This window comes from Xenopus laevis, chromosome 2S, assembly GCF_017654675.1.
Source record: "Xenopus laevis strain J_2021 chromosome 2S, Xenopus_laevis_v10.1, whole genome shotgun sequence".
NCBI classification, from domain to species: domain Eukaryota; kingdom Metazoa; phylum Chordata; class Amphibia; order Anura; family Pipidae; genus Xenopus; species Xenopus laevis.
Genome location: NC_054374.1, coordinates 83,744,628 through 83,771,376, shown reverse-complemented (window position 1 = coordinate 83,771,376; position 26,749 = coordinate 83,744,628). Strand labels below are relative to the sequence as shown.

The following is a 26,749-nucleotide window of genomic DNA, read 5'->3' as shown; positions in this document are numbered from 1 at the left end:
TTTCCCTACGTTTAATTGCAGCAGCAATAGGGAAAATAATTGCTTTGTCCCCAGGATGCACTCAAGCACCTCTTCTGTGTCGGCACTCACAAATGTGGCTAGCACAAAAATTAAGGGAAAATATTCACTGGAACAAAAAATTAACACTTCCAAACAAAGTAAAAAGGGAACTCGCTCTGATAACCTGGCAAACCCAGCCTTTCCCAAAGCCACTTATAAAAAACGATTACGACATCATAATAACAACGGACGCCTCCTTAAGAGGTTGGGGAGCTTACACTCACAAAGGAGCAGTCAGAGGTCTTTGGTCAGGAAAAGAAAAAACACTTCACATAAATGTATTAGAGCTAAAGGCGATGTTTTTAGGCTTAAAGGCTCTAATATCACCAAATATTCAAAAGTCTGTGTTAATTCAGTCAGACAACAAAACAGCAGTTTCATATGTAAACAGAATGGGAGGAACAAAATCAAAAACACTTTGTTATTTGGCGCTAGACCTTTGGGATTGGGCTTTTTCCAATCAAATCACATTACACGCCACATATATTCCCGGAGAGGAAAACGAATTAGCAGACGCTTTATCGCGTCAAAAGATAACACTATCACAAATCTCACTAAAAAAGGACATTTTCCACAAAATAGAGACACAACTGGGAGAAAGATCAATAGATTTATTTGCATCCCAGACATCAGCTCAAACAAAGAAATTTGTAGCCAGAACCTGGACAAGCAATGCATGGAGAATGGATGCACTTTCCTTCCCATGGACAGGTTTAACAAACCTTTATGCCTTTCCCCCTCCATATATTCTCCCGAATGTTCTCCAAAAAATTCAAATGGAGGGAGTCAGAGATCTAGTCCTGGTGTATCCAATTTGGCCATCCAAACCATGGTTTCCACTGATACAACCCCTAATTTCAGGCAGGAAGGTTCCATTGGGGTTCACTCAGGACTGTTTTCAGGGTACACAAGAGATACTGAAGAACCTACCAACACTAATGTGGATTGCAGCTCCAATTTCTTATACCAAAATCCTTCATTGAAACATTCTACCATAAAGCTGATAAATTCTTCCCTTCGATCTAGAACATGTAAAAAATATAATTCCCTTATTGCGGAATTTAAAACTTGGATGTACCCTCATTTACAGGACTCAAATAAAGGGATTTCCCTACACTCGGCATTAGATTTTTTAGCATATAAGTTTGAACAAGGGACAGCTTCTAATACCCTAAAATCATACGGTTCAGCACTAAATTTCTTAATTCCAAATTTCACGGATAGTAAACTCTATTTGAGATTAATCAGAGGAGCTTGTTTATCAAGACCAATTTGTCCTAAATATGACAACACTTGGGACACCGAACCTCTGTTGCAGTACCTATCTACGATAGATAATCAGAATGCAGACTTGAGAAGCCTTACTATAAAAGTGACTGCTCTCTTAGCTTTAGCTCTAGCAGCAAGAGGGGCAGAACTAACTCTCATCCACATAACAGACCCATGGTTTTCTTCAACCCCAGGTGGTTTCCACATTATTCTTAAAGGTAGAACTAAAACGCAAATTGAAAACTCATCTCCAGTGGAAGTGGACTTATTAAGAGATGAGGAAGATACATCTTTATGTATTGTATCGGCTTTATCCACCTACTTAGAAAAATCTAGGGAGGTAAGAGGTGATATGTCGCAATTACTCTTGACAACAAGAAATCCTTTTCGTCCCGCTAAAGTAAACACAATAAGAGGGTGGATACTGCATGCTATGAGTCAGGCCTCGATTGATACTACCATATTTAAAGCACACTCACTAAGATCAGCCACAGCCACAAAGGCAGCATCAAAGGGTGTTTCACTTCCCATCATACTTAAAGCAGCCAGGTGGTCTTCTCAGAGGACATTTGCAAAATATTATTGGAGACCTACAGAGCAAGAAAAACTAAATTTCATTCGCGCAACCACCAGGTGTGTGCTATTCTACCCAACAGCTGTTGCTAGGTGGAATCCTCCCGAAGAACAAAGAGGAGTTTGCAGGAATCTATGATCTGCGAATTCTATTTGTTCTAGGGAATAAGGATAGCCACCTAGCAACAGCGCCCATCCCACCCACCCAAGTTAACTGGTGGTTTCGTTTTACATGTGTTAAATTGAAAAATAGAAAATAAACAAAGATTTTCTTTTCTCTACAGGATTCAACAAGCCAGCTAAGGTGGATAATAACTCATCTACTAAAGATACAAAATAGAAGATATTTCAGTCAAACAAGATACACACTGAAATTGTATTTCAATTGAATTACAAAGTATCTCATACCAAATGTCACTAAAGAATGTTAATTGTTACAATTACAAATATCTTACAAAAAAGTTTCTTTATTATCTCTTCCTCTCAAGGAATAAAGAGTTACACTGTTTATTTCAAAAATTTGTTTTTTCACTCTTATTTGAAAACAGGTATACTTAAGGATAGTCATCACCAGTCTTCCGAAAAATTCTGACAGGAACAAGATCTCGCGAGAGTTAAGAGATCCTGTTCCTGTAACTTCTTCCCGCTCTTTTCAGAGCATTAGAAGTTTCCAGCGATCAATTCGGGAGGCTGCCGCCTAACCCAACAGCTGTTGCTAGGTGGCTATCCTTATTCCCTAGAACAAATAGAGTTCGCAGATCATAGATTCCTGCAAACTCCTCTATCTGTAGTATCCTGTGAAGTTGTTGTAATAAGTATACTTAGCCATTAGATGGAGCTGGTAACTGGATCATATCATGTGGTGTGGGGTGGTGGAGATGGCCTTAAAAAGCCTCTTTTATTCAGTGTTCTGGAAACTGCACCAGAGGAAGGACCCCTGTGGTCGAAACATGTAGTGCCATGCATCACTGAATAAATTCCCAAAGAAACTGAACTTAGCTGCTCTCCAGTGAATCTTCTTTATTGCATAAAATCTGCACATCTATGGCCAACTTTAGGAAGTCTGCTTGCCAATTCTTCACTCTTGGGATGTGGACCGCTGATATGGATGTCACGTTGTGCTCCGCCCAAGTCAGTATCCAATCTGCCTCCTTCAGAGCTGCTGCTGCTGCACATACCTCCTTTGTGGTACACTTACGCGACTGCCATCACGTTGTACAATTGCATCCTGAACACGTGCCACTCAGGTGATCTATCCAGTGCTTCAGGGTGAGGAATATCGCATGGAGTTCTAAAATGTTGATCAGTAGCGCTCTCTCCGACAGGTTCCACCTCCCCTGAACCGCATGGGAGTCCAGCACTGCTCCCCACCCAATCAGGCTGGCATCCATCAGGACTATGGTCCAGGGGTGGTTGGGGAAGGGCTTGCCCAGCAGAGGTCTGTGTGGCTATAATCACCAGGAGAGGAAGTCGCGGTCATTCCATAATGAGTCGGTCTAGGTACAGGCAATCCACTCTCAAGTGCTGTAGAATCATGCTATGGGGGGCCTGGTATGAAGCTGCGCATATGGAATTGCAGGGAAGGTCAATAACATGATTCCCAGTAGCCTCATTGCTAACCGCAAGGGGATTGTCTTTGCTGATGACAGAAGGGATATGTGCTAGTTGAGGGCAGTGATCTTCTGTCTGGTAGAATCTAAGATCAGGTCTAACTTATTGAAGTTGATCACCCATCACATCGCTAAAGGGTGTGCAATGTGGGTGATGGGCACTGGCCCGGAGGATGCCCTGATTAACAGGTCGTTTAGACAGGGAATAACTTTGATCCCTTGGATCCTGAGATGTGCCAATATGGCCACCATCACCATGAAGATGCGAGAGGCAGAGGAGAGGCTGAATAGCAGAGCGAAGAACTGCCAATGGCTGCAGGTAATGTGGGTGATGGGCACTGGCTCGGAGGATGCCCTGATTAACAGGTCGTTTAGACAGGGAATAACTTTGATCCCTTGGATCCTGAGATGTGCCAATATGGCCACCATCACCATGAAGATGCGAGAGGCAGAGGAGAGGCTGAATAGCAGAGCGAAGAACTGCCAATGGCTGCAGGTAACAAAAAAAACCACACTGGGTGAATGGGCATCCTTTATGACTAACACCAACATGAATTTTCCTGGCTCCATTTACATCAAGATGACTGGATGGACTCCATCTTGAAGTTGCACTTGCAAAGAACTGGTTTAGGGCCTGTCTAAAACTGGGCGATAAGAGCCATCCAGCTTCAGTACCACAAACAGGTTGGTATAACCTGTCCGTAGGGGGTACTGGTTCAACAACTACCAAAGAAGCTAACTTTTGAATGATGGATAGAAAAGCTAACTATTTGGGGCCCTGAACCAGTAGTTGGGGGGGTTAAAAAATCTTTTGGGTGGAATGGCTTGGAATTCCACCAGGTAAGCCTGAGATATCAATTGCAGTGGCCATGGATCTGAGGTCAAAACTTCCCGAAAGTGTCTCAGGTGGCTGCCTAAGAGCAGGCTTTCAGGGATGGGCACCCCTTTAGGCTGATGTGGTCTTGTCCTGAGGGGGCTTGTTGGTGGACTTGTAGGAAGACCACCAGGAGCCCTGCTTGGGAGTTGTATCTGGGACATGAGAACATCATAGACTTCAGGAGGAAATTAAAAAAAAAAACTGGGCGTTTTAGAACTTGCTGCATCTGTTTATTTTGAGGGAGTATGGTGCTCGGTAGGATCCTGGTGTCCTATAGGCTGGTAGGGCATTGAATAGAATCTGTGGCCCTATGGTGACAGGGCTGTGAACGGTAGTCCTAGCTCCCTGTTGTGAACTACAGTCCTCCTCCTTCTGAGGACACTAAAAAGAAACTGAAGTCGAGGGGAGCAGGCATGGGATGTACCCCTAGGCAGGAGGAGGAGTCACTTTGACCTTTTAGTGTCCTTTCTCCAGCTGCAGGATCTACATCCCCCATAGTGCCTGTGTCCCCCAATCTAGGGAAGAGAAAAATGATTTCCATGTTTAGGGTTTATGGTCACTACATCTTGCTTATAAGAGTGCAGGCAGTTGTTTCTCACTGATGACAGGAGGCCTACCTCCACAGATGTTCGATTCTTTATGCACTCTACAAAGGAGGCACATCAAAGGAGGCATCCCTTCTGCCATCTGTGAGAAACTACTTGTAATCCACCAGTAAACAGACAGCTACACTTGGGCAGGATTGTTTACCATGGAACCCTCGCCAACCAAAATAAAAAGGAAATATAAGTAGCAAAGAATGTAAAACCAGAAGTAATGGAAAGTGGCAGAATATGTTTCATAAAAAAAAAACCATGATCGTAAATGTATAATAAGTTTAGCAATTCTAAAAAGGATGGCATGTCCTCTGTAAGAAAAGAAGAGAAGCTTTTACTCCACTAAACTCTGGTATACATACCGAGTATACACAAAGTACACAGTTCTATTATATGCCCTGTATGGTATTTCTGAGAGCTAACACTGGCTTAATTGTTACTGTATAATTGCTTGAAGACACATTAACACTGGCAATTACATTGATCACATGAAATATGTTTCTACTTATTTCATAAAGGAGAAACTTATTTTTAACTCATTCTCCCTTGCATTTCTAAAAACGTAACGAAAGTCATATGTGATAAATAAATAACAGTATAAAAACACAAAATGTGCTTCAATCATACCTCCCAGTTCCTGCTGTAGACCCTGGGCTTGACGAATAAGATATTTTATGGGAATTTGGTCCATCATTGCTGAAGAATAAGATTTGGGCTTTCTCTGCATCACAGCTGTAATGCCACAAAAATGGAACACAGTCAATCTCACATATACCTTTAAAATGTCTTATAGGAATACAAGATGTGAAAAAGATGTTAAAGGGTCCTGAGAACTTTGTATGGCATCAATATATTATTCCACTGTCACTGAGGAAAGGCCATGTGATACCGAAACGTTTGATCGTTGCAAAGTGTTTTGAGCACCATGGAATAAAGTTTGGGAACCCCCTGTTTGTAGCAGACAAGATATTGGCGTTCTAATGCCTCTACCTAATCACCTTAATTGACTGTAATTGTAATCAATATATTTTATCCTGGCCCCAAAAGTTAGTGGTATATTGGATAAATGGCCTACAATATGGTCAGACTGCTCTACAGTCATTAGAAAAACAAATTTAAATAATACAAACATAGGTTATATACACAAAAAAATAAAGACAGACTGTTAAAATATTGTTTTCTGTCTTGATTAATAGCAACAACGATGTAGAGAGAGATAGGCAGCCATTTCAGTGTAAAGCAACAACTGCACACATTTTCCCCTGAGCAAAAAATATCTTCTAGTATACTATTAGCTTGTAATATTGGCATTCTTTTAGGAGCTGCAGGCCACCAGGCATTTCAGTCACTACTCGAATGTGGCATCAAAATGGTTTGCTTTCTCTTGGCAGGTACAGGAAATGCATGACTAGCAAAGAACCATGTGGTTATTCAAAACATTAACTAAGTGGCCCCCATGGATCCATAGCACATTGACTGCTACTATCAAAAACATCCACAGGCAATTTATCATTATCCTGTTAAATGCATAAAATTAGTTAAATATCTATTTTCCTATTTCACAATGTATTTTGTGAGCAGAAATGAAATAAACAACAGTAATTAGAAAATGTATGTTTCAAACCAACCCAGGGACTTAGAGTTTGCCAAAAGTGCTTCTTCATAAGACAGGACATAGTACAACATCAGAAGTTGAGTCGTGATAGTATGAGGCTTAGCTCGAGAGTTCTCTCCTGTAAGCCCATGGAAAACTTTTAGGATTTCCTGCTCTGTGACTGGCTTGTTAGTGGCTTCTGGACTGGACTTTGACGCAGGAGTGATAATAGAGTTGATATAAACATCAATGAGAGGTAAGAGCTGCTGATGCAGAGGAGTAGTTGTTTCACAGATTTGTGTGTAAATCCAGTCCTAGAAGAATCAAATCAAGTCAAGGCAATTTTGTTTGATAAATGTATCCCCTTTTCATTGTCTGTTATCAATCCAAATTCTAGCCAGCAATATAAACTCTATATATATCAAATGCTCCATTTGGTTAAAAATCCAGTTTACTATTTAGTCTTGGTGCGGCTGTCAGTGTTTGAGCACTCTTCCTTCCCAGTGTAAATGGACATATGTGATGACTTGGGTGTGAAACTTTAGTCTCAGTCTGTCTCTAACTAAGTCTAGATCATCGTAGTAACAAAACTGGCCTATATAAATGGACAAAATTAATCTTATAAGGAGTTAAAGTTCCAAATTAACCAACAAACCTTTTATTTAGTTATTTTTATTTCATTATTTATTTTCTATATTTAATTACTGGTGTTTCTATTTTGCTTATTGCCAGCCTGCAATCATATGAAAAGTTTATGTTAAAATGACATCCACAATGATAACATAAGATACAATAAGTCATCTGAAAGACTCAATTTTTATAATAACAGTGTTTTTAAGGTGACCTAGCCCTCCATTTGGGAACCCTAATCACCAAGATCCCTACACAGCAAAAGCTGTGTGGGTCTGTCGCTGTCCAATCCTGCAGTATAAATAATGTTTGCACTATATAAATAAAATGCTACTGGAAATATCTGTAAATCCAGAGATTAGGGCAATGGAACACAGAAAGATTTGATCTCCCTAAAATGCCACTCCATGGGCGCTAATTGAAATCACCGGTGGTATGCCTGATCGCTAAATTGCCTCAAGATGCCTTTAGAGGAAACTTCGGTCGATTTAGCGATCAATTGGACATACCGCCAGCGACCCCTGTTCCCAGCAATGGAGAGGCATTTTTAGGAGATTTGTCGTCCGCAGCCACATCTTAAAAATCGTGGACAAATCGTTGCATGTGCCACTGCCCTTATATTATTATAAGTGGACAGCTTTAGAACTTGCAACCTCTTTGGGTCACATGTTCCTGCATATCAGGGATAAGAGTCTCTTACTTTGATCAGTTTGCAGACATGTTGTCATCACCATCCTCTTGCAGAGTATAGCAAGTAATGATATGTTATGGTATGTTACTCACTCAGCAAAATAGAATAGTTATTTAGATGTGTAAAAGTTATGTGAAGACATTTTATAAATATAAAGGGCTATAATCACTGAAAGGAACCAGTGCTAACCAGGTTACCATCATGCTATGGCTCCTGCTTAATCATTTATATTATAATACATGCACTGTAAGATCAGTCTACAATGCCCTAACAATGGCCTCTGCTCCAATTTGTGATGGATTGAATTATTGTGCACCCTATTTTATGCAAGAAGTCTGGAGAAACACAGCATTGTGGCAAAAAAAAAAAAAAGATTTGCATCAAGAATTTGATAATTGAAGCATACAACACTTAATATATTTTAGCATTATATTTCCATACTTCAGCAATACCATGAATTGACATTACAAAGAAACAATCACATACCTTAATAGATACTTTGTGCTTTGTGAATGCCCGGCTTCTTAGCAGCTGGTAGATACAATGGATAGGAAGAAATCCACTAATATTAGCACTGAGGTTACTTGTAACTGGCACTCTTACTGCATGGGCTGTAACAACCTGGAGTGAAAAAAAAATGTATTTACCTATTCATAAAAATGATAGAATTGCTCAGAAAACTTGTTCTTATGTAATAAAACTTGTGTACATGTACCTGATCTCACTGTGATGCAGTGTCACTCTTATATGGGATGTAGTTTTATAGAGTCTAGCAATGGGTATGGATAAAAGGGCATTGTTAAAAGGAGGTCAATTTTGGATTCCATTACTGAACCCTACACTACTTAGGTTAGAAATAATTCCACCCTCAGTACCAAAGACGTTTGATGGCACTGCTGTGGTTTCTACATTAAATGGTGCTCTTTAGCTAAATTTTTGTGGTTTTGCAGCATTACAAAAGAAATGTAAAAGAAAGGCAATAGAGATTTTTGTGGCAGTCATTCTCTGAGGTCAAACTTCTCTACAGGCTATACTGGCCCTTTATGTAAACTTGAGAAATATATGTAATAAAAGATGCAGGTAATTTCTAAAGGAGAGTCACACAAACCATATGTATTGCAGGTGGGGAGCTTACCCCTTTTATTGTGACCACCTGTGCATCAACGTTTCGGGAGGGACAAAGGGAGGGGAAACCCCCCCTGAATCGTTGATGCACAGGTGGTCACAATAAAAGCTCCCCACCTGCAATACATATGGTGTTTGTGCGACTCTCTTTTAGAAATCATCTACATTGTATTGACGTCTGCCAAACATCTAGGGAGATCTGCACCACCAATATCATACGAAAGGTGGGAGGTGCGGTTCATCTACATACAGAACTATTGACTTCAAACTAGATGGCCATACAAAGTTCAATTCTTCATGAATATATATATAACCCAAACTTGTGTATACAGATTTTGCCATACAATTCTGGCATGATCCTAAGAAATTTGATTTGCCAAAAGGGAAAAACAGGTTCAGAAGCTTACATGGGGTTGGTATGGGTCTGCATTTACACAAAGCAGAGCTAGGACATGTATTAGCATCCCACCAGCCAGTACACTTTCCATAGCACAATCAATCAGATTGTTGCTTTTGTTTTCTTTACTTGTAGGTGACTATTCAAATCTAATTGTTGATTGGTTGCTATGGGCAACACGTCTCAATGTTAATAAATATGCCCCATAGCTTTTAATGATTTGCCAAAACAGGTCCACAATTAACCTGCAGCCATGTCAACTACCCAGAATTACACAATTTTGAGCCCCTATACTGGCTTCCAGTCACCTTAAGTCATTCCGTAAAATTTTTCCATTATTCCTGCAAATTCAGCATATTAAATTACGCCATTTGAAGCTTGTGGGCATGCACAACGAGAAATCACCAGATAGAAGACTATCTGAGCATGCACGGGGATGTCAATTCCAGTTTTCGGCAAAAACATCGGAGGCACACTACACACACACCACATTTTCAGCTCTCCCTGGTTGATGTTTCCGTACCTGTTCTGTGAAAATTTCCTGGGTGAATATTGTCTTCATTCTACTAAGTGAACTTGGCTTTATAACAATCTAAAAAAAACAGAAAAAAGAGCTCCATATCAGTCAGAACATAAACTAAAAAACAAAAGCAAAAAAGGGAGGTAAACTAAAAGCTGTGTTGGACTTTTTGAAAGTTGTGCCTTTAACTTTTCTTTTACTTTACTCGTCTGATTTTAAGCATTTCCGTAATCTAGTATGATACAGACCTGGGCAATATCTTTACAACAAATTCAGTAGTATAAAACACAATTATGGCTAATTAAAAGTTCTGGAAATGAAACAGATATTACACAATATTTAAACTACATAAAATGTAATTCACTTCTAACGTCTCAAAAATCATCTGTGTAATGCAGATTTTATAAGAATATAAGAACATTAAAGTTTGAAGTACAGCGGAATAAAAAGTATACAATTGTGTGTATACAAGTATACAATTTGTGTGCACATGATGTATTTGTTAAAAGGGGTTGTTCATCTTCCACTTTTTTCAGTTTAGTTGTTTTCAGATTGTTCAACAAAATGAAAGACTATTAAATTGCTTTCCATATTTTGTTTTGACCATTCTCCAAAATTACACTTTAAATTTAACGTTCCGGTCTCTGGTGTAAGTCTGGCAGCTCAGCAATCCAGGTGCAGATCCTAAACTATTACCATTTGCTAAATTAGTTGATACAATTATCTGCCTGTGGAATATTAGCAACTATTGTATCAATTATAAAAGCTGTCATTAAAGAAACTCAAGAATTCTTCTTATCAGGGACAAACAAGTATTAACTAATGTGAAATTTAGAACAGGAGTGACCCCCTCCTAAAGCTGCATTAGAAAGACATAGGAAAGTGAAAAATTATACTTAACTTCAATATTAAAAAAAAAGGTCACAAATAATAAATAGAAAGTTAAAAAGTGTCTATTTCTGATAAACTATTCAAAAACAACTGAACTGAAAAAAGTATAGGAATGTGAACAACCCCTTTAATAGGTGTGATGGCTCATAGCTCTAGTCTAGTCCAATATGTGAACACATGCTCTGAAAATTACAATTAAGGAGGCAGATGCACACATCCTCATTTAATAAGTAGCTTATGTTTTTCAATTACCTTCATTCCCAAAGTGGAACAGACCAGATCAATGATAGCACTGAGCTGGTTGCTATGGAAATACATAGCGACCAACAGCAGCATCTCTCCAAATGAGGCAGACACACCTGCAGTACTGTAAGGCAAATTTTAAACAAACAGTGAGTTATAAGAACGCTTCACTTCTACAATTAAACATATTCTGCTACTTAAATAATGTTTTTACCTTTCAAAATATGCCTCTTCTTTTATCATCCAACTTAACCACATCAGCATCAGCTGCTCCTGTTCAGGTGTACTGCAGAACCAACACACAGCTTATTAGATGGGTTATTTTCTGTTTCAGTTTCTCCTGTACTAAAGTACCAACAGCAATGTAGACTTTTGCATTTCAATGAGTTTATGGTACATTCAAAAGCAGTTGATGCTTTTTATAATATGAAGATGCTTTAAATGGAATATTACATAAAAGGTACACTAAATAAAATAAATTATTCAAATCTAAAAGAAGAATAAAGCTATTTTATTCACACTTTAGGAAATTAATTTCACTACATTTCATCTAGATCAGGGCTGTCCAACTGACAGAAAAATTCAGGCCCTCGGTACCACAGAAGTTGGACAGCACTTTACATAGCATATTTACCTAGTTGGGAAAAAGGGTTATTGTCTATGAGGAAGCCCAGTTGCAAGCATCTTTTATGAAAAAGCTGCTGTTGCGCTTTTTATAAATAGCACATTTAATGGAGAGGCCAGTTTAGCTTCCACAAAATTAATGATTATTCCACCTCGGACAGCTGCACATTGCCAGTTATACGAGTCTTCAATTCATTTAAGGTTCCCTCTCTCTCTCAGAACTGTATAAAAGATGTCCTCAACTTCTAAAGATATATTCTGTCTGTGTGTTTTCCTCTAGGTATTCAAATTCCTCTCACACTCCAAAAGTAGGTTAATTGGTTTCTGATGACCCTAGTATGTGTAACTGTAACTGTGATAGGGGCCTTAAATTGTAAGCTCTACTAAGACAGGTGTGAATAAACAATCTCTAAAGCAATTATGTCAGCCACTATATAAATCGATCTTTAGCTCAATTTAGGTCAATTAATGTGACCTTTCAGCATACCTGACAACGGTAGAAAAAGCCAAAAGCATGCAGAAAGACAGTGAAACAAAACGCACACCAGCAGGGGTTGCAGGAGGCCGGCTTGTCATTAACTGAAGGACTTGTTCTGCCTCCTCATCAGTAGGCCTGTAAATATTTAACAAGTTATAGTTCTGCTCCATTTATTAGTATACATTTTTTTGCAAACTAACATAACTGAAATAATATATAGGAGCGGGTATTATCTATCAGAACTTTAGTTCTTCCTTTACAATGAAAAATGTAAATACAAATAAAGCTACTTGTTCAAAACAACATAATGATAACAAAACAAATATATCAGTTTAATGATATCGGAAAAATTATGGATTTTATAGCTAGATTATATTGCTTGTTATCAATTGTTTGTTGATCATGCACTAGGAAAAAACAAACAAACAGAAGGATATATTGGATATACTTGAGGCCAGCAATTCCCATTAAAGCACAGTATAAGCGAAGCAAGGCACTGGCTTTCACAACATGTTCCTCTTTTAATCCAGGATGCACAGACACTCCAGGGTCCTGGGACTCCACAGGTATACTTCTCGTAGCTGGAAGGATTCCCATTAGTTCTGAAAGGAGCTGTCTTCTCATTTGCCACAGTACTGAACTGCTATTCTCTCGCCTTCTCTAAGGTATGTGAAAAAGTTATAAAAAAAATGCAAAAGCAGGATTTAGTAAGCACACACACTAAAACATGTGCACATTCCATGTATTCCATGTATAAACTCCTAAAGCAGAATGATCACTGCTTTGCTTAATATGTTGAAACCATGGCAGGGGAGAAAACACCCTGGGCCAAACAGATACATTTACTGTGATGTGTAATAATATTTGCAGGGTAAAAAAAGTATTTGGGTAACACAGATTTTCCAGGGATGACAAATTATATTCTGTGCCATTGCCCTAAAAAATCAGAATAAATCTACTCTGTTTGCTGGACAATGTTGATATTAGCAACTAGGTGTTGCATTATACTGTATTTACGAAAGGTAAACAGTTACAAAAGCATGAACCTACACATTAAAAAACGTGTTAAGAGAATACTCACCAGCTGTCCATTCCGGATAAATGTTCCAAACCAAGTTCTGACTTTTGTGTTTGTTCCCAGTAGCAATCCACTCACAAAACAGACCATATTGCTCACCCCATCTTCGCCTGCCTCATTCTTTGTGTGGTCCAATGTTAAAGCTACTCCAAGTCCAGGTAGATGGCATTCTTCTACCTGGCACATAATAAAAAGCAGTCCACTTTAAACCACATGATTATTTTAACATATAATGGTGCTTGAAAGTTTGTAATCCCTTTAAAATGTTCTATATTTTTTATATGAATGTGACATAAAACATCTGATTTTCAAAAAGTCCTAAAAGTAGATGAAAAAAACCTAGTTAAACAAATTTTTTTAAAAATTCTATACATGGTTAAGTAGTTATTGAAAAAAATTATCCAATAACATATCTGCTAGTGGCAAAAGTAAACAAATCCTTAGGATTATCATATAATTTGAAGATGAAATCAGAGTCTGATGTTTTCAGTCAATGAGATTACAATTTATGAATGTATTTATAACAATACATTAATACAACTAACATGGGTCAAAACAATAATAAATACAAAGTGCAATTAAATTGAAGATTAAGAGCGAAGTCAAAGGATAGAGATCCCTGCACTGTAGCACTTACATTCTAAGAGGCTGATTCATTAATGCTCAAGTATCTCGACACAAGCAATCTGTTACTGAAACCACACCAAGCTTTTTATTATTTCTTTAAAAAAACCTCAGGTGGGGGGGGGGGAACGATCAGCAGCAACCAGAGGTATATAGTATAGGAACTCACACATGGTTTCAGTAACCAATTGTTCAAACCTTGAGGCTTAAGCATTAATAAATCAGCCCCTTGGTGTTCCATAAAGTTATGGATTGGGTGTTAAGTATAAAAAAAATAAATATATAGAACATTATCTTACCACCATGCTGCGCACTTTGAGAGCCTGAGATGGATTCATTTTGCACAGCTGGCGCAAGGCTTCAGTTCTACGCCTCCCACCAATGCTTTCCTCATCTTGACGCTCTCCATTCTTAATTAGACTTCTACAAACTATTAATGAAAAATAAGGTTTACAGTGGGAAGTTAGTCGTCATTCAGATACAAAACTTTTCATGCAGTTAGAAAAGTTAGGATAAAGGTCTGACTTTACCATAACTTAGAATAAAGTAAAAGCCAGATATAACAAATATTTACAGGAAAGGGAAATCGCATAAACTTGTGGCTGTCTTTTATAGAATGGAGCACTGCAAAAAGTGAGTTGGATGTTGCTGCATGAAGTTCAAATACAAGAGTCCTCTGCACTCAACCCATTATCAATATATTTAAGACAGCGACATTTTGTGCATACTGCTACTAAAAAATGCCTTACCCTTTAAACAACACAGGGATTGTTTGTCCATATATTGCAATATATTTAAGCTGCTGCATGAAGTTCACCATCAATGAAATGTTTAGTTTTGTTGTTACCCTAGCATACAACTAATGAAATATTATTACTAAGCAATTGCTATGAGAGACTGCCCAGTGTTGATAAGAAAGCCCCACTGGGTAGGTTACATAAAGCCAATTGTTTAGCATATGTCTAGAACCTTATTATTAGCCTGCGTAAATGTAAGGGTATGCCAACAAAATTACAAAAAAAATTGCGGCAGAATTTGCAGCATTTTATCTATAAATCTAATTTTACAGTATCATCCTTAAAAAAGGGAGATTTTGTGTGCTCACTGTTAAATCTCTTTCTCTTCAGTCGCATGGGGGACACAGGAAACAGTGGGGTATAGCTGGTACCACTAGGGGCAGGACACAACAAAGTAAAAAACTAGCTCCTCCCTTGCCAGCTTTAACCCCCAGCAGGCGGAACCCAGTTCAGTTTGTACCAAAGTCATCAGAATATAACCTGTAACGTGAATTATTTATAACCTGTTTAACATTAATCGTAAACACAGAAGAAATATTGAAATATTGAACAGGCCATGTCTGACAGGTAGCGAAAGCCCCTATCCAGGGAAGGGACGTCCTGTGTCCCCCAAGTGACTGAAGAGAAAGAGAATTAACGGTGAGTACACAAAATCTCCTTTTCTCCATTGTCGGCTTGGGGGACACAGGAAACAGTGGGGATGTACCAAAGCTGTCCCATAAGATAGGGAGGGAAGGATAGGCTTACGTGGAAGAAGCTACTGCAGCCTGAAGACCCTTTCTCCCAAATCGAGAGGTCGCAAAGTTATCAAAATGGTAGAATTTTGCGAATGAGTGGATAGAAGTCCACGTCGATGCTTTGCACAGCTGTTCTGCTGGTGCTTGGTTTCGAAAAGCCCAGGAAGTGCTCATCCCTCTGGTAGAGTTTGCCTTGATACTGTGAGGGGACGGTTGACCCTGTGCTTTGTAAACTTGTTAAATGGTTTGTTTAATACAACGAGATATGGTAACCGTGGAAGCTTGTGTACCCCTTTGCGGTCCTGAGGGTAAAATGAACAGTGCGTCTGTTTTTCGAATTTCATGTACCCTGTGAGATAGAACTTGAGAGCCCGGACTGGATCCAGGGAATGGAGAGCCACCTGCTTGGGATTGGAGGGTGAAGGACAGAAGGTCGGAATGGTAATTTCCTGATTCAAGTAAAAAGAGGAAACCAAATTAGGAAGAAAGGATGGAACTGTGCGCAGTACTGCCCTATCCTGGTGGAAAACCAAGAAGGGAGTTTTGCACGACAGAGCGCGGAGTTCTGACACTCTCCTTGCTGAAGCAATGGCAACGAGAAAAAACGACCTTCTGAGAAAACCATTGAAGAGACACTGAGGCCAGTGGTTCGAAGGGTGGACCCAAGTCGGGGTGGGATCTCTGATAGGTGGAGCTAAATGAGCCACCCCTTGATGGAATGTCTTGACATCCGGAAGAAGAGCTAAGCGTTTCTGGAACAATACAGATAGGATTAACCCCTTCTGTAGGAATTCTAAAATATTGTGAATGGAAGGAGATGAGGAGTCCCTGTTGTTCTGGTCGCACCAATCTTGATAAGTCTTCCAAACCCTGTGGTAGGTCTTGGCCGACATGGGTTTCCAAGCTGCTCGCATTGTTTCAGCTCCAGCATCAGAAAACCCCTTCCTCTTCAGAATCTGGGTCTCAAGAGCCACGCCGTCAATTTGAGGTTTGCCAGTCTTGGATGAAGGATGGGACCTTTGCGAGAGTAAATCTGGCCGTAGAGACCGTGGTTCATCTATGGAGAGATTTATCAGGTCTGAGAACCACGTTCTTCTTGGCCACTTTGGCGCACGGAGGATGAGTGTCGTCTGTTTGCTTTGAAGTTTTCTGATCATTCTCGGAAGTAGCGGTAGAGGGGGAAACGCGTAGGCTAGTGTGAAGTTCCACTCTGAGGTTAGAGCGTCCACACCGAGTGCTAGAGGGTCCCGGTATCTTGCGAAGAAGTTGGGAACCTTCCGATTCTGTCGGGTAGCCATGAGATCCACCTCTGGTACTCCCCCATCTTTCTACGATCTTGTTGAAGATGTCTTCCTTTAGAGACCATTCTCCTGGATCTAAGGACTACCTGCTGAAGAAATCCGCTTCCAAATTTTGTATTCCTGTAGGGTCGGATTCCTTTCTGCCCAGTGGAAGATAACGTTCAGCACCAGTCTGCTCAGTGTTCCACCTTGGTGATTTATGTAGGCAACTGCCATGGAATTGTCTGACTGGATCTTGACCGCTTGACCTGACAGTTGCCATTGCCAATGAACTAATCCCAGATGGATTGCACTGATCTCGAGTAGACCAGAGGACCTGGGCTACATTGACCTCCAGAACCGCTCCCCATCCGAATAGACTTGCATCTGTTGTAAGAACCCCCACTGAGGGGTTCGGAGCGGTCTGCCCTTGTTGAGGTTTCTGACTTTCAACCACCAATGTAGGGATGACAGAGTTTTCCTGGAAAGGCGTATCATCTGGCATAGAGACTTCTTCCACAATGATAGTATGTTCCACTGTAGTTCCCTGAGGTGGAACTGAGCGAGGGTTACCGCCTCATTGTTGATACCATGACACCCAGAACTTTCATGCAGAACCAGGCCGTGTGATATGACCTTGACAGAAGGTTCCTGACCAGTGATTGTAGGTGTATGATCTTCTTGTGAGGTAGTGATACCCTCTGCGTCTAGGTATTGAATATCATGCCTAGAAAGACAGTCGATTGACTGGGAATTAGAGGTTGGTTGATACACCAACCTAGATCCTGTAGCGTTGTCATTGTGGTTTGAAGCGCTTGCTGTGCTTCTGTGGCTGATGGAGCCTTCACTAGAAGATCATCGAGGTACGGGGTTATTGAGATACCCCTCTTGCAGATAACCTCTGTGGCAACCGCCATGATCTTGGTGAAGACCCGGGGGGCTAATGTCAGCCCAAATGGAAGAGCCGTAAATTGGTAATGTAGATTTTGGTAATCAAAGCGTAAGAATCTCTGATGCGGAGGGAAAATGGGAACATGCGGGTACGCATCCTTTATGTCTAGAGGTACCAGAAATTCCTCCGGAGAAATTGCCGCTATAACAGATCGAAGAGATTCCATCTTGAATTTGTGTGGACGAATAAATCTGTTCAGCTCCTATAGATCTAGCACTGGGCAAAAAGATCTGTCCTTCTTGGGTACAATGAAGAGGTTTGAATAGCACCCTTTAAATCTTTATCCGGAATGAACCGGAATGATCACTTCTGATTGGAGCAGATTGAGAATGACTTCCTGGAATGACTTGCGTTTGAGGGGTCCCTGAGGAAGTCTGGACATGAAGAAACGTCGAGGGGGGAAGGGTAGAAAACTCTAGATGATATCCTCGGGTCACTATTTTGTGTACCCAAGGGTCTTGAGTGTGGGACAGCCAGGAGTTTGAGAAGTGCCACAGTCTTCCCCCTGTGGCCCCCGTAGCCAAGAAAGAACCGTCAAGGTGTTCTCATCGGTGGTCTTGGTATATAGTTTTCGGGATTGCCAGGCAGATCTTATCTTGCCCCCCCCACGCCTCTTCCAGAGGTAGAATGACGAGGGGGCGATGGAAGTCAAGGATTTTATGGAGGACATATCGGCTGACCATAGTTTGAGCCATAGTGACCGCCGAGTGGCTACCGTTAAGGTGGAAGTCCGGCTGATTACCTGTATTGTGTCTAGGGAAGCCTCACAAATGTAGTCATTTGCTTCTTTGATTTGTGACGCCAAACTTGTCAGTTCATGGAGTGGAGCTCACGATTGAATGGCGTCAATTAGAGAGTCTGACCATGACTGGACTGCTCTGCTAACCCATGCCGTGGCAAGAGCCGGGCGAAGGGATGTGCCAGAAGCGGAAAAAGCAGAGCATAGAAGACCTTCCATTTTCTTGTCTATTGCGTCCTTGAAGGACGAGGCATCAGGGACTGGTAAGGCAGTATTCTTGGAAAGCCTGGAAACTGGAGCATCTACTGAAGGAGGTGTGGTCCATTTGTCTGCGGACTCAGAACTAAATGTATAGTTCTTTATGAACCTCCTGTTAGCTTGGAAGCGTCTTTCGGGCTTGTCCCTCTCCTGTTGGATTATCTGATCTAGTTGAGAATGGGAGGGAAAAACTGGGGACACTTTACAGTGTCTCTTGAAAAGGGAGCTAGAAGTGCCTGAAGAAGTTTCTGGCTCCTGAAGTACAGAATTGACTAGAGGGTCTATGGCCTCAGAGGAATGAGAATGTGGGCCCTCCTCCTGATCACTCGGAGACAGTTCTCCGTCGGAGAGATTTGGGTCTGGGGGAGGAAAGGACTGGCTGTGGTCTTCTCCCTCGCTCTCATTCTCTGAAGAAGAGATTGGAGCCCTCCTCTTATTAGTCTTAACAGCAGCAGGGCTTTCAAGATGAGACAGGAGCCTATCCAGAGACTGAGCCAGCCTTGGGATCCTGGTTGCTAATTGGGATGCCCACTGTGGCATATCCTGAGTGTCTTGGGAAGGGTTGTCTGTGAGAGGATTCCCTGACTGCCCCTGGGAAGTTTGTGTCGCCTGAGGATAAGCAGTCCCTGGGGAATCTGACCCAGCGGTTGATGTATTACAATTTGAGCATATGGGTTCTTTATAACCCCTGGTTAATCTGTTGCAGCATTTGGCACAGGCTAGGTATCTCACTGAGGTCCCTCCTCTAAGACAAGGGCCCTCACTAGTTCCCTCAGACATTGTAGTGCAATACCAGCTATACCCCCCCTATGTCCCCCAAGCCGACAATGGAGAAAAATAAGTTCTCTGTCCAACTAGTCACATTTTTTAAAAGAAGCATTTAAAAATATGCATATATTGCATTTGTTTGAAAGCATTTAAAATAGATGTAAAAGTATATAAATAGTCAGAAAGAGCAGCAAGAATCAGAAATCAACACAACTATGTTTAGCACTTTACCTTTAGAAACAATGATCCCTAATTTATTAACACAGAGGATCCAACAAACCGGTCTGCATGAGAAAATGCAATGCAGTCTTCAGCTCAACATTTTTATGCTGTCTTTGATTTTCCTTATAATATTATATAGATAGAGAGATGATAGAGATAGATAGAGAGAGAGAGAGAGAGAGAGAGAGAGAGAGAGAGAGAGAGAGAGAGAGAGAGAGAGAGAGAGAGAGAGAGAGAGAGAGAGAGAGAGAGATCAAGATCACATGTATCTTAAACTTTTCAGGCGACGAATGTAAGAAAAAATTGAATTATTTTATAACTAGATATTTGCAGTCTGATTTGAATCACATTACCTTCACTGAAGCTGTCAGGAACATTAGCCACTAACAAACAAAGAAACCAAGCTCCGTTGCGTACGTGGAGAAGTGCTTCAGCCATGTCAGTAATGGGCAAAAGAGTGTGTAATTCTGCAAATGTCACAGTACTTGTATTAATGGTTCATTGGAATAGATTTTCATTTTATTAAGCATGTAATTTCTTAATAGAAAATGGTTAATATAATTGATAATATTTTCCTATTTCCACAGCTACTGGAATACAGAGCAAAACAGAAAGAACTAAGAAATAAGCTACACTGTTTATGTTATATAAATGTGGTGTAATATAAAGTGCCTAATTAATTAAAACAAGCAAGCAATTAAAGACACATTTATCGAAATTATTATCCTGTTTTTAGGGACACTATACTCTTTTTCAACAGGCGTTCAATGGAGCCAACAAAGTAACTCAACCTGCCTGTTTCGATTATCTAAAATTTTACATGTTCACAAGATGGATAAAAATAAAATGATTATGTTGTCCTGGACAGGATGTGGACATTAATAATACTTTGGCTTGAACCTGAACTCTAATTAAGACAGTCTATTTGTCTTTCATTAAGAATCCAACTAAATCTTGAAATGTCACCTCTGATACATGTATGTATTTTATTTCTGAAAACAATAAAACAGTTGTATAAAAAAAAAAAAAAAGAATCCAACTAAAAGATTTTACCTTTTCCCTATATTTTCAGTGTTGAATTTAGGTCTGGTGTTGTCCTAAGAATCAGACCTTGGACTCTTATCCTGTGCAGATCACAGAAGAAGGGGATACATCCCATCCACACCCCCCTGCTCATTTTTTTTTTTTTTTTTTTCAACAACTGTATTTACTTAAATTTTACATTAACAAAAGAACAAATTAAGAAATAAAACTAAAGAAGTTAACCAAAGGTTACAGCTTCTCAAGCACACAGGAGTTGAACTGTCTTTTTTCAACCCGATTTAAATATGTAACTATGAAATGTACTGACACGTATTGTTCACACTCATATGATGTAGAACAGGTCAAGTGCAATCTTGTACACAGAGCAACTAACAGTAGTACGCTGTATTGTTACATTTTGTACATTTTTAACACAACTATCATTAATATTATTTCTAACAAGTGTCATTTTGGTTAACCTACGGGGGAGAAGTTAGAAAGATCTTCCAGCAAAACAAAATGATATTGCCTAAATAAAGTTGTGTGAAATTTTTGGCAGCCCCTCTTATAGTATGCTATAGTATATATCTAGCTGGAATTTCCCATCCCCCCCCACCAAATTTTATATTATTACATTCATGTACCCAAAGGGAACCCCCTAAAGCTGCCACCCTAAGTGCACACATTTGGCTGCCAATATGGTAAAAAACAATATGAAAATTAAAATGTATTTTCAAGTAGTACCTGCTTGTAAAATGCATAGAACATCTGCAGCTTCCTCCATATGTAGAGGGCTTTCAAAGAGTTCAGATGATTTTAAGAAGAATTCACCATTGGAATCAGCTACCTTTAAAGAAAAAATTTAAATAAAATTAACTATACAGCACTATCAATTTTACAGGAAATCAGCTACCTGACAAGCAACAATAAAATGAATAATATATAAATAAATAATATAATATATAAATAAAATGAACACTACACCACCAACAAATGAACAGGAAATGTCATTATCAAAGATGGGCTGAAAAGTCAAACTTAATATTGGATATGTAAGGTGTTGAAAGAGGGAAAGCAGAAAATGTAGTCTGAAAATTCTACTGCATTTCCCTGTAAAATAGAGAATAATCTGTTAACAATATGAATTAATTTTCTGAGAATTTTCTTCAATATACTGTTAAATTGGATTACAATTTAGATTGAGAAATATGAGGGTCAGGTTACAACTAGCCTCAACAAAGCTAGGGCAAGCAATTTAATTCCACATAGGTAGAGCGAGAGAGGGGCACTTTAGATTCCAAGTTAGCTCTGGTTACAGGGAAAACCTTGTATTAAATTTTTTAGGCCCATAAATGTTCTTGGTACTGGCCAAATAAACTGAACACTGATGCCCCCAGCAGGCTGAAAGAAATTACGACACAAACACAAGCAGATACAGTCCAGAATTTTGATTCAAGTTTTTTCTCTCAATGTCAGGAAGGCTGCAAACAACTCCAAATTGATCCCAGGATGTCTCCCATAGGCTAAAACAGCAATTTGTCAGGTTTAAGGAGGCCAATAGTCTAATTTGATTTCTTAAAGGGCCAGTGTATGATAAATCTCGAAAATCAAATTAGAATTCTTTAAAAAAAAACTTGAACACCAAACTTTAGAAATAATATCACAAATCAGCTTTGAAGAAGGAAAGTAATTTTTCTTAAAGCTTGCTATGATTAATATCTTAGTTAACCAATAAAGGTATTACCTTTTCACCACTTTATGGTGTTATGGATCATAATATAAGTTTTATTCGACAACTTTTTCAACAGGCAAGGTACACATCACCTCACAAATATAAACAACGAAAATATAGAATGATCGCTACCTAGACCAATGCAATCAGACTGTATGCAGGTATGACCAATGTCAATTCCTATGACCCCATGGCTCCACTAACTTAATTTTATTACATAATTATATACCTTCCATTGGTCCAAACAGAACCACATTGCACACATCAAGTTTGAGTGATTTGGGGGCTGGTCTGATTTGTTCTGTGTTTGACATAATTCAATCTTAGTCAGTTGATGTATTGGATATTTGTCACACTATGTGGCACATTTATCTATACAGTTACAAAATATAAATGATCATCATATACAAGATTTCAACAAATATTACCTTATTTATTATAGCCAACAGTTCACTTAACACTAGGCGCAATCTGCGAGGTGAATCACTGTGCTCAAACTCCAGGGTTAATCCATGCTGCAGCTGTGATACCAAGATACTCTCCCCACTGCCTCCTCCTAGTTTGTGTCTAGACAATGATTGTAAATATGTTAAACACTTATCCTTACATAAATTATAAATCAAATAGTTTGCTGTGAGTAGGTTACTGGGGTTCAGGGTTCATCCACGCACTGACAAAATAAAGGTAGAAAGCTGTCCATTCAGACAGATGGTAAAGTACAGGAATTAGGAACATGAACAAAATACACATTTTTGAGGGACAAATATTTCACCTTTAACCACATTACAAATTATTAATACAGGTTACAAATAAAACAATGTCTACAAAGTAGATAATGTCTGTGTGTCCCCTGGCTTGTACAGCCAATTGTAATATAGAACACATTTATTTGAATGCAGTATCAGAATAACCTGTAGAAATCAGATAAATATTTGTTAGCAAAATGAAAATGCAGAATGCCACTCTATTTCAGAAAGCACAACGATAACCAAATTAAAGTATACTGTACCTAAGCTGCTGTTCTTTGTTAGCATCTTGCTCTAGTGCATGAAAATCCACTGACAGCAAAGCCACAATAGCATTAACAGCCTCTACTCCCGAGAGCAACCGGAGTAGCAGCTTCTTGTCCTGGGCCCATTTCTGACTTTGGTCTGCTGGAGCACACAAGGCCATGCGGACTAAGCAAGGAAGGAGAAGCCTCAGTTCAGGGTCACTTAAGGCAGCTAAGCGTACCACATCTACTTTTTGCATTGCTTCAAATGCATAAGGGCTGACATACTGCAGGCCAGAATGCTCACCCATAGTGTTAATACTGTAATCAAAAACAAAACAGGGTATAATAAATACACAAATAAATATGCAAAAACAGAAACAAAAGTTAATCTAATTAAAAAGAATATTGGAGTACAAACCCATATGCCAGAGAAACATGATTTTTGATCACCAGACAAAATAAAGTGCAGTTTATAACTCAGGTACCAAGGAAGATGGTTTTGAGTAGGGGGCCAAGGCTAAGTTTTGCCAATGCTCAAAACATTTTATGCCTCCAAGCTGCCTGCTCTCTCCATCAATAATGATGGGCGAATGCGTCACGTTTCGTTTTGGCGCAAAAATTGGACCTACGTTTAATTTTCACAGCAATTTTGCAAATTTATTTGCAGGTGGCGAAAAGCGGAAATTCGCACATCACTATCCACAACTTTCAGAACAGTGTGGGAAAACTCTGGGGAGGTCATGTGTTCCCTGCCTCCCCACAGTTCTAACACCTATGTGGTAAAATTATGAACCACCACCCTTTAAAGTAGAAGGAAAGCTATGGAGGCTAGTGCAAGCTAGAATGCTTTATTTATTCTGTAGGATGCTTTACCATACCTGAATAAAAAGCTCTAGAAGCGGTTTGTTTAGGATAGCAACTGCAGTATTAGCTTGGTGTGACATCACTTCCTGCCTGAGTCTGTCCCGTCTCACTTATAGCTCTGGGCTCATATTACAGCAGAGAAGGGCGAGGGAAGAGGTGCAAACAGAGCATGCTCAAGCCCGGGGCAACGAGGTTTTAGCTGAAGGTGGGAAGTCTGATACAGAATCCCATGCATACACAATAGAAGGAAAGAAATGCAGTGTTTCTTTTGACAGAGGACTCAGAGCAGCATAGAGGGTTTACTGGTATATTTATGTGGACATTTTTGATAAGCCTTACTTAGTTTTAACCTTTCCTTCACCTTTAATAAAATGAAATCCTTTCATATGCCATTTAAATTTTTTTAAACTATTTTATGGCTATAAAATTCAAAAGGAGAAAAGAAAAAAAAAGACTTTCAATAAGAGTTTGTTATGGTTTTTGGGGCTGTGTGGTATCAACTTTGCCAATATACCCACTTTAGCTGGGACAGTGTATTTTGCACATAAGGCTTATTGGTACTACTTATGCACCAAATCCATGATTCAGTTCGGGATTCGGCTTTTTTCAGCAGGATTCAGATTTGGCCGAATCCTTCTACCCGGCCAAACCAAATCCGAATTTGCATATGCAAATACGGTGCGGGGAGGGAAATTGTGTGACTTTTTGTCACAAAACAAGGAAGTAAAACATGTTTTCCCTTTCCCACCCCTAATTTACATATGCAAATTAAGATTCGGTTCGGTATTCGGCCGAACCTTTCGAGAAGGATTCGGGGGTTCCAAAATAGTGGATTCGGTGCATCCCTAATTGGTACATATGCTGCATATCCTTTGATTTAAAATGGGGCACTGTATTTCTATACGCTAAATGTACAATGTAAACAAATTAAAATACATATAGACAGAGGGATACGGTGTACACTAAAAGCAATGATTTCGCAGGGCGTTCAATAACATACAACATAGATACAAATAATTATAATAACATAAATGAATGTTAGCATGTGGGAAATACAGCTGCCAGGGAAGAAGTTAAAGGTCCTCCATCCAAAAACAGTTTTTTTCATAATAAAAGAAAATGCCATTCTAGGCAACTTTGCAATGTACCTCCATTCATTTGAATTGTAACTGTATTAGTAAATGTGGCTGCAGTCGAAAGAAGCCTTTGTCAGAGTCAGTTCCCCAGCTTTAATCAACTGGCTTGCAGCATTGTCTCAGTAGTCACAACCTGCAGTGCATGCAGGGTTCATAACCAGACAGGTGGGCGTTTCTTTCAATAACAATAACTTTTACAAATACGTTTACAACCAATTCATGGTTTGAAAAGTGTCTTGTTTTTTTATTATACGAAGTTATAGCTTTTGTGCTGAAGATCCACTAAGCCTGAAGTGATAGAATGAAGTTCTCTCATAATCATAACACGGACATGAGTGGCGTTATTGCTTTCAGTGAAAACAGAAGCACTCATTTGCTCATTTCGTTCACATACCGCCCAACAGTCCCGGTTTCCACGGAGCAAACCCAATTTTCTTAACACAACCCGCAGTCCCGGTTTAAAAGTCATGCAGCGCCGCCAATGTCCAGCGCCTCGGCTCCTGCCGGAAAGCTATTCCGGACGTCACAATTCTCATCTCGCGAGACTGTGACGTCACGCCATAGCTATATAATTGCAGGAAACCTGCAACTATCCGCCTTGAGGGAATGATGAGCTAGGGGAAGGGCTTAAAAAATAAAAAAAATGTTGCAGTGAGGTACAAGAACAAGGTGTCAATTAACAATTAGAATATTTTCAGCTTTTGTGAGGAGGAAAAAAAAGTATTTTTCGTGGTGGATGCAAGCCATGTTTGTTTCTGGTAGAGCCTCAGCTTCCAATGCTTTGACAGAACCCAGTCATTCTTTGTTTTGCCTAAATAATACAGCTCACACTTTGCCACTTTTCTTGGAGGGTACAGACAATATTTTGAAACTGGTCCTACACGTAGGGACAGATTTATCAAGGGTCGAAGTGAATTCGAGGGAATTTTCAAAGTAAAAAAATTCTAAATTTGAAGTCATTTTTTGGATACTTCGAATTCGTTTTGAAGTAAAAACGTTCGAATATTCGACCATTCGTCTCTTTAAAAGACTTCAATACTTCGCCAAATTAAACCTGCCAAAGTGCTCAGTTAGCCTATGGGGACCTTCTAGAGCAGTTTTCTATGTTTTTTGAAGTCGAAAATCATTCAATTGACGGTTGAAATCCTACAAATCGCTCAGTTCGAAGGATTTCATCTTGTGATCTAACGATTTTACTGCGACTACAAATGGCCAAATTCAATGTAAAAAAACTTTGACTTCGATATTCGAAGTCAAAGTATTCCAATTCGATGGTCGAATTTCGAAGCTTTTTCCACTTTGAAATTCGACCCTTGATAAATCTGCCCCGTAAAGTTCCACCAGTTTGGTACTATATTTTTCACAAT

The 26,749-nt window shown here is 39.5% G+C and overlaps 1 protein-coding gene across 2 annotated transcripts in view; it reads right to left on the bottom strand.

Moving 5' to 3' along the window:
* Positions 1-25,904, bottom strand: part of ints2.S (integrator complex subunit 2 S homeolog) — a 38,197-nt gene extending 12,293 nt beyond the window's left edge. The window contains 15 exon segments of one of the 2 annotated variants that reach the window (NM_001091319.1): positions 5,613-5,717; positions 6,614-6,893; positions 8,387-8,521; positions 9,946-10,014; positions 11,086-11,200; positions 11,291-11,362; positions 12,188-12,313; positions 12,627-12,838; positions 13,260-13,433; positions 14,180-14,310; positions 19,987-20,100; positions 21,401-21,503; positions 22,817-22,955; positions 23,398-23,700; positions 25,777-25,904. In NM_001091319.1, coding sequence (NP_001084788.1) covers positions 5,613-5,717; positions 6,614-6,893; positions 8,387-8,521; positions 9,946-10,014; positions 11,086-11,200; positions 11,291-11,362; positions 12,188-12,313; positions 12,627-12,838; positions 13,260-13,433; positions 14,180-14,310; positions 19,987-20,100; positions 21,401-21,503; positions 22,817-22,955; positions 23,398-23,690 — 2,068 coding nt within the window. In that variant the 5' untranslated portion in view covers positions 23,691-23,700; positions 25,777-25,904. 2 annotated transcript variants of the gene reach the window in all.
* Between the last annotated feature and the right edge of the window lie 845 nt (positions 25,905-26,749).